This window comes from Eumetopias jubatus, unplaced genomic scaffold, assembly GCF_037043125.1.
Source record: "Eumetopias jubatus isolate StellerSeaLion01/CBP00866 unplaced genomic scaffold, mEumJub1_p1.0 scaffold_13, whole genome shotgun sequence".
NCBI classification, from domain to species: Eukaryota; Metazoa; Chordata; class Mammalia; order Carnivora; family Otariidae; genus Eumetopias; species Eumetopias jubatus.
Genome location: NW_028274819.1, coordinates 14,049,577 through 14,058,725, shown reverse-complemented (window position 1 = coordinate 14,058,725; position 9,149 = coordinate 14,049,577). Strand labels below are relative to the sequence as shown.

Here is a 9,149-nt window from a genome sequence, read left to right as displayed (position 1 = left end):
GTGGGTGAGTGTCGAATGTCCAGCATTGGACACTTCTTTGGGGTTTCCATCTATCTGATGAAATATATACTTACAAATATATTGTTTACTGGTCCCTAGATCTTATTTTTTAAGATGTATCTATTTATTTTAGAAGGAGAGAGAGCAAGAGCATGGGGAGGTGCAGAGGGAGAGGGAGAAACTCTCAAGCAGACCCTGTGATGAGCATGGAGCTGGACATGAGGCCTGATCTCACAACCCCAAGATCATGACCTGAGCTGAAATCAAGAGTCAGATACTTAACCAACTGAGCCACCCAGGCACTCTGACCACTAGACCTTTTAACCTAGTAATTTAAATCTTTAGTCAAGACCCCTAGGAACACCTACTTTTGAAAAGTTGCCTTTATTACTATTCTTTTTTTTTAAATTTTATTATGTTATGTTAATCACCATACATTACATCAGTAGTTCTTGATGTAGTGTTCCATGATTCATTGTTTGCATACAGCACCCAGCACTCCTTTCAATACGTGCCCTCTTCAATACCCATCACTAGGCCAACCCATCCTCCTACCCCCCTCCCCTCTAGAACCCTCAGTTTATTTCTCAGAGTCCATAGTCTCTCATGGTTCATCTCCCCCTCTGATTTTACCCCCTTCGTTTTACCCTTCCTACTACCTTCTTTTTTTTAACATATAATGTATTATTTGTTTCAGAGGTACAGGTCTGTGATTCAACAGTCTTACACAATTCACAGCGCTCACCATAGTCCATACCCTCCTCAATGTCTATTACCCAGCCACCCCATCCCTCCCACCCCCCACCACTCCAGCAACCCTCAGTTTGTTTCCTGAGATCAAGAATTCCTCATATCAGCGAGATAATATGATACATGTCTTTCTCTGATTGACTTATTTTGCTCAGCATAATACCCTCCAGTTCCATCCACGTTGTTGCAAGTGGCAAGATTTCATTCCTTGGACATCTTGGCTCTTTCCATAGTTTAGCTATTGTGGACATTGCTGCTATAAACATTGGGGTGCACATACCCCTTTAGATCACTACATTGGTATCTTTGGGGTAAATACCCACTAGTGCAATTGCTGGGTCATAGGGTAGCTTTATTTTCAACTTTTTGAGGAACCTCCATACTGTTTTCCAGAGTGGCTGCACCAGCTTACATTCCCACCAACAGTATAGGAAAGTTCCCCTTTCTCTGCATCCCCACCAACATCTGTCATTTCCTGACTTGTTAATTTTAGTTATTCTGACTGGTGTGAGGTGGTATCTCATTGAGGTTTTGATTTAGATTTCCCTGATGCCAAGCTATGTTGAATAATTTTTCATGTGTCTGTTGGCCATTTGGATGTCTTCTTTGGAAAAATGTCTGTTCATATCTTCTGCCCATTTCTTGATTGGATCATTTGTTCTTTGGGTGTTGAGTTTGATAAGTTCTTTATAGATTTTGGATACTACCCCTTAATCTGATATGTCATTTGCAAATATCTTCTCCCATTCTGTCAGCTGTCTTTTGGTTTCATTGGCTATTTCTTTTGCTATGCAAAAGTTTTTTATCTTGATGAAGTCCCAATAGTTCATTTTTGCCCTTGTTCCCTTGCCTTTGGCGATGTTTCTAGGAAGAAGTTGCTGCGGCTGAGACCAATATCCCTGGTGAACATGGATGCAAAAATTCTCACCAAAATACTAGCCAATAGGATCTAATTAGATCTAATCTAATAATTAAAAGGATTATTCACCACGACCAAGTGGGATTTATCCCTGGGCTGCAAAGTTGGTTCAACATCCACAAATCAATCAATGTGATACAATACATTAATAAAAGAAAGAACAAGAACCATATGATCCTCTCAATAGATGCAGAAAAAGCATTTGACAAAGTACAGCATCGTTTCTTGATCAAAACTCTTCAGAGTATAGGGATAGAGGGTACATACCTCAATATCATAAAAGCCATCTATGAAAAACCCACAGCGAATATCATTCTCAATGGGGAAAAACTGAGAGCTTCCCCCCTAAGATCAGGAACATGGCAGGGATGTCCACTCTCACCACTGCTATTCAACATAGTATTAGAAGTCCTAGCCACAGCAATCAGACAACAAAAAGAAATAAAAGGCATCTGAATCGGCAAAGAAGAAGTCAAGCTCTCACTCTTTGCAGATGACATGATACTTTATGTGGAAAACCCAAAGGACTCCACCTCAAAATTTCTAGAACTCTTACAGGAATTCAGTAAAATGGAAGGATATAAAATCAATGCGCAGAAATCGGGCGTTCCTATACACCAACAACAAGCTTTTATTACTATTCTTATGAGCTATTCTTACTATTCTTGGCTGGGGACAACAGAGAAGACTTAGAGTGAAGGTAAATTCTCTCTTTCCTAGGTTTCTCTGCTTTTCCTAATAACCCAAACCTGGCTTTAACAACTCTCTCTCTCTCTTTCTCTGTGTGTCTATATATATATATGTATATATATACACATATATATAGACACACATATATATAGACACACATATATATAGACACATATAGATAGATATCTAAATATATGTATGTATATTTAATTTACCTAATTTCTTCCTACCTTCTTGCATGGAGGCCACATCTTTCTCCCACCCTTTGTCAAAGGTGAAACAGTTTACATGTCTCATCTCCTCCTGGAGGAGCTTGTCTCCCCTTGTAATTCAGATTACTTGGATGTTTTCAAACTCTGCTCTTTGACAGAGTCATGAAAGTTATAATTTGTAGATTATCTGGATTTTTTAAAACCTTATTTGCAGCTTTCTACATCCTGAAAGTGGAAAATTTATACATTTATTTATTTATTTAAAATTTTAATTACAATGTAGTTAACATACAGTGTTATATTAATTCCGGGTATACAATACAGTGATGCAACAATTCCATATATTACTCAGTGCTTGTCAAGATAAGTGTACTCTTAATCCCTTCACCTATTTATACACTGTTTTAAGTCCCATCCAGTGCTGTAATTTCAAATATCTCCTTTCTAGATAACAGCACATGTATCAGTACAATATTTATTGGGATTCTAGTTCCTCATTTTGAAAATGTAATGGAATCTCAGAGTCAGCATAGATATAACTGATAAAACTGATTTCATTTCTTCCTTCCTTCCTTTTTTTCCTTCCTTCCTTCTTTCTTCAATCTCTCCCTTCTTCTCTGTCTTTTTTTATTCTTTTTATTTTGTCTTCATCTTATTTATCATCCGTTCTCAAAACCTGACAATTCTATGTGTTTCAGTAAAAGGAATAAATTATCAAATCTAGTGGAAACCATTTTAAATGTATTCCTCACTTTCTCTTATTTCTGCCAATGACTTAAAGAAGATTTTCAATACCCCATAAATTACAGTCTGGAAGCCAAATGATGCAGTTGGCAAAGTAAAAAAAAAAAAATCAGTGTATTCTTTCATTCCATGTACCAATGTGCTTAAAAGCAGGGACAAACTTTTTGGTTTCATTCAATGCTAAAAATGTCTTTTATTTATGAACTAATTTCTCTTTATTTTTCATTGCCTCTTTTAATCTTTGTTCCTGAAACTGTAAGATTATATGTACAGGAAACAAAATTTTGTGTGTGGGTCACTAGGTGTAATAGTGAGTGGTGCCACTCCCATTGCAAACTTTTGAATCCTGGACCTGTGAATCCTGGCTATGGGAGAAATAGCACCATGTATAAGATCCTCATTCAGAACATATATACCCTTTATTTAGATCTTTATTTTTAAAAATTTAAGAATAGAAAGACACTAATAAACTGAAACAAAATATTTTTATCATAACTTCCCCAACTGGAGACAATGTACCTCATTCTTAATTTGTTTCAATTTAATGTTTAGTGTGAAAAATATAATTAATAAACCAATTTTTACTAAACATTCTTTTCATTGCCTCTTTTACATCTTTGTTCCTTAAACTGTAGATGATGGGATTCAGCATGGGAATCACAATCGTGTAGAATATTGACACTATCATGTCATGGTCCAGAGAATAGCTGGAACTTGGTCTCACATACATGAAGAGGATGGTTCCATGATATATTGACACTCCAGTTAGGTGAGAAGCACACGTAGAAAAGACTTTCAGCCTCCCCTCAGCAGAATGCATGTTCAGAATGGCCAACACAATGAAGCCATAGGAGATCAGGACTATCAGGATAGTGGCTGTCTCAATAGCTCCTACGAAGTAGACGAGCAGCTGCTGGTTTGTGTGGGTGTCAGAACAAGAAATGGCAAGTAGTGGAGGGACGTCACAAAAGACATGCCTAATTTCATTGGATGCACAGAAGGATAAGCTGAACGTGGCCACTGTGTGTACAGAAGAATGCAAAATGCCACCGACATAGGAAGCAATGATGAGTGGCACATAGACTCTGGGTGACATGCTCACGGAATAGAGGAGAGGGTTGTAGATTGCTACGTAGCGATCATAAGCCATGGCAGCCAAGAGAAAGCATTCTGTGGTCCCAAAAGTAACAGCGAGAAACATCTGTGCTGCACATCCAAGGAATGAAATGACTTTATTCTTTGACATAAAATCTACTAACATATTTGGGGTAATTACTGAGGAAAAGCAAGCATCCACAGATGATAATACACTCAGAAAATAGTACATGGGGTTGTGGAGCTGGGAATCCCTAATGACCAATAAAACTAAAACCAAATTTCCCATCATAGTAAAGAGGTAGATTGTTAGAAACACGAAGAACAAGACTGTCTGCAGCTCAGGCTTATCTGTGAAGCCCTTCAGTACAAATATGGTGACTTCAGTGACATTCTTCATGCCGATACCTCATGGAACAAATTTGAAGATATTAATAAAATTGTAATTCATACTAATATGATAAAAGTGAGCAGTTGTGCAACTGAGGGAAAGTGAACTCTGTCCTCATATTTATTTCATGGCAATGCCTAATTTCCCAGCAGCTGATTGGAAAACAGTGACAAGATGGTGGGTCAAAGGTTAATGCCACTCACTGCAGAATTAAATGGAAGATTTGAGTTTTCACTCACTGGCTCAACTTATGTCATTTCTAAAACTGTGAGGTCAAATGGCTAATTTACCACTAAATTCTATTAGCTATTTTCCTTTTAAATCACATTAAACCACAAACTGAACAGATAAATATGTTTTTCTTATAACATACAAACACAAGATAGTGTATCAGTGAATACAACATTGGAATTCACACCAGAATTCTAAACCTTTCAGAAATTTTGTAAAATTATTTGTTACAATCTACTCACCTACAGAATTACGGCAAGATTCAATCCTAGGTCTCCCTCAGAGAGCACGCACTTTCCACACTTTTTCATTGTTTTTTATTATACTATGGCTTCATTCTGCAATTGACTTGCCTCCCCAGCCTCCCCATTGAAATAAAACAAAACATGATTTTTTATGTATTTGAATATTTTTAAGTCATTAAGACTAGAGAAACATTATGAAATGAGTAATTGGAAGTGACTTCTACAATACATGTCTAGCAAAATAAACTTAAAAGAATTATTATTTTCCTTGTTATATCAAAATTTAAGCCCCCAGAGAGGTGAATAAGTCAAATGTTTTCTGGCCCTCTGCTGATAAATTTTATCTTGTTTTACTTTGACTGGTCTGTCTTCTGACCCAAGGGAAATGAACACATACATCTATTTGGAGCCTTATTACTTTTACAGACAAAAATTCATTATTTTCCATTACCTTTGTTTTATTCAAGGAAGCGTTGTTTTCCAGTTCTTAAACTCTGCATAAATCTAGTTTGTGATGAATACATTCTATCCACCTATACAATAGGCAACAAGGCTTTAGTATTGGGGATTTCATAGCATATTTAACTTTGTTGTTTTAGGTTTTACATCCTAAATATCCTGCAAATTGTCTGAAAATTTCTCTTACCTACAGAACAACAAAGGCAGGTTTAGGTACATTATGGATATGGTTCATTTAGATTGCTTATATCTGCTTACTCACCTATTTATAAACCCCACAGGAGATGCCCCAACAGGAATATGCCCCAATTATCTTTGATGCAAAATAACAACACAAGAATTTACTCAATAATGAAAAAGTAAGAGGTCTGGAATAATGCACTACATGTTAATGTTTTATAAAATAGTTATTTTTTATTTTTTTATTAACATATATTATTTGTTTCAGGAGTACAAGTCTGTGAGTCATCAGTCATACACAATTCACAGTGCTCACCATAGTACCTACCCTCCCAATGTCCATCACCCAGTCACCACATTCCTCCCACCCTCCTCCACTCCAGCAACCCTCAGTTTCCTGAGATTAAGAGTCTCTTATAGTTTGTCTCCCTCTCTTGTTTCATCTTGTTTCATTTTTTCCTCCCTTCTCCTATGATCCTCTGTCTTGTTTCTCAAATTCCTCATATCAGTGAGATTATATGACACTTGTCTTTCTCTGATTGACTTATTTCACTTAGCATAATACCCTATAGTTCCATTCACATCGTTGCAAATGGTAAGATTTCTTTTTTTGATGGCTGCATAATGTTCCATTGTATGTATATACCATTTCTTCTTTATCCATTCATCTGCTGATGGACATTTAGGCTTTTTCCTTAGTTTAGCTATTGTGGACATTGCTGCCATTAACATTGGGGTGCAGGTAACCCTTTGGATCACTATATTTGTATCTTTGGGGCAAATACCCACTAGTGCAATTGCTGGGTCATAGCGTAGCTCTATTTTCAACTTTTTGGGGAACCTCCATACTGTTTTCCACAGTGGCTGCACCAGCTTGCATTCCCACCAACAGTGTAGGAAGGTTCCCCTTTCTCTGCATCCTCACCAACATCTGTCAATTCCTGACTTGTTAATTTTAGCCATTCTGACTGCTGTGAGGTGGTAGCTCCTTGAGGTTTTGATTTGGATTTCCCTGATGCCGAGCAATGTTGAGCACTTTTTCATGTGTCTGTTGGCCATTTGGATGTCTTCTTTGGAAAAATGTCCGTTCATGTCTTCTGCCCATTTCTTGATTGGATTATTTGTTCTTTGGGTGTTGAGTTTGATAAGTTCTTTATAGATTTTGGATACTAGCCCTTTACCTGATATGTGATTTACAAATATCTTCTCCCATTCTCTCAGTTGTCTTTGGTTTTGTTGACTGTTCACAGTCAATAAATAGTTATTTGATTCCTGGTTTAAAACAATGCCTTAAAAATATGTATATGTTGACACTAGATAAGAAATCTTTAGATCTGAGACATACTCTTATATAATAACTCTGACACTTGATTAGAACTAACTTCTCTGAAAACCAATTTCCTCATTTTGACAATATAAGGCATTTTATTAGAGTCAATCAAATGTATTACACTTTTACTCTGTTCAAATTATAAAGTAGTGGCTTTAATGTATACATTTAAAAGTATACATTTTGAGTTTATTGGAAGATTATTATTCAAGATAAAAAGAAAAGTCAAAAAAAATCCCATAGAAATGTGGAGGAGACATTAAAAATTTAAAGCTCTGTAGGACTAGATAAATCATGTAATTTTGTGAATCCTAAATGGTAATTTAGAATTTACTCAGATTAAATAAAAATATCTATTGATCAGTTGAAAAAGAGATATATACATATACAGTTCACACACATACCCACACATACACACGCACGCACACACACACCCCTAAATAGAGACATTTAACATTTGTAGACCTATGTCTACTGGGAGGCCCAGTAGAATTTTTATTTTTCTCTAATTTTTTTTGAATAGTCCTTGCTCTTACCTGGCTTAATCAGTGTTATGAAGGATCCATGAGAGACTGAAAAATATCTCAGAAATATGCAGCACATACTCCCTTTGAAAAGGACAGGGCTTCATGTAGAAGCAGAAAATGCTGAGAACCATGTCAGTTGGGTAGGGTAAATACACTAGGAAGGAAAATTTCAACAAGGGAGGGTCTTCTGGAAGATGTAGGGCTCAAAAAGGACTGCTAGAGCAAGGTGTAAGTCTAAAGTGTAGAGTATTCTTTAGAAGGCAACATCTGCTTAAACTCAAGAAATAGTAGGTAGAAAGTACTCTTTAAAGCTTAGCTCTGGGACTTAAAGGGGCTGTACAAAAATATTTTAAGACCATCATAAAAACATGAGGTGATTTTAACACAAAACTGGAAAAGCTACTTTGATGTATCTCCAACTTCACAATGCCCATCATATTGACACACTGAAGGAATAAAATAATTACTACTGAACTCCATACAATTATATTTAAACTGCAAAAGGATAAAAATAACAAATAATGTTCAAAAGTTACCAAAATCAGAGCATCAAATAAGGCCATAAAAGAATCAAATGAACCATATAAAATACATCTTAAAGTAATATAAAACAAAAAAAATGAATAAGAACTCAAGAAAATCAAATGTGTCAGAAATGAGACAAAAGACACCAAAGGATGTGGAAATATGATACAAAAAACTCAGAATAATAAACCAGAAAGTGGAAATAAAACAAAAATTCATAAGACTAAGTGGTTGCTAATAGCATAATCAAGGAAAAAAAGAGAGAGATGAAGAAAAATCAATTCCAAGAAAAAAAGATACTTAAGACTTTGATAGAAAATGACAGACCTAAGGGGCGCCTGGGTGGCTCAGTTGGTTAAGCGACTGCCTTCGGCTCAGGTCATGATCCCAGGGTCCTGGGATCGAGCCCCGCATCGGGCTCCCTGCTCGGCGGGAAGCCTGCTTCTCCCTCTCCCACTCCCCCTGCTTGTGTTCCCTCTCTCTCTGTCTTTCTCTCTGTCAATTAAATAAATAAAATCTTTAAAAAAAAAAAAGAAAATTACAGATCTAAAAGTACAAAATTATAATTTTCAAAACAAAAGAAATGTGACTCATATAAACATAAATTTGACACATAACAAAAATGTATAACTGTCTCATTAATGGGTGTATAAGTAAAATGAGAGATACAGAGTTTTTAAGTAACAAGGGTTTATGGCATTTATTAGAAAAGTTATGACAAAATATTTGTTGCCTTTTTTATTTTACTGAAGAAAATTTACACGGAGAAAAGTACATGCATCTTAAGTGTACAGATTGATGAATTTTTTGGGGGGGGCAGTGGGAGAGAGGGAATCTTAAGCAGACTCCAC

The 9,149-nt window shown here is 36.2% G+C and overlaps 1 protein-coding gene across 1 annotated transcript; it reads right to left on the bottom strand.

Moving 5' to 3' along the window:
- Positions 1–3,856: 3,856 nt before the first annotated feature.
- Positions 3,857–4,858, bottom strand: LOC114215211 (olfactory receptor 5T2-like). Its single transcript, XM_028111102.2, has one exon. The coding sequence runs from the start codon at positions 4,808–4,810 to the stop codon at positions 3,857–3,859; it is 954 nt and encodes a 317-aa protein (XP_027966903.2). The 5' UTR covers positions 4,811–4,858.
- Positions 4,859–9,149: the final 4,291 nt, after the last annotated feature.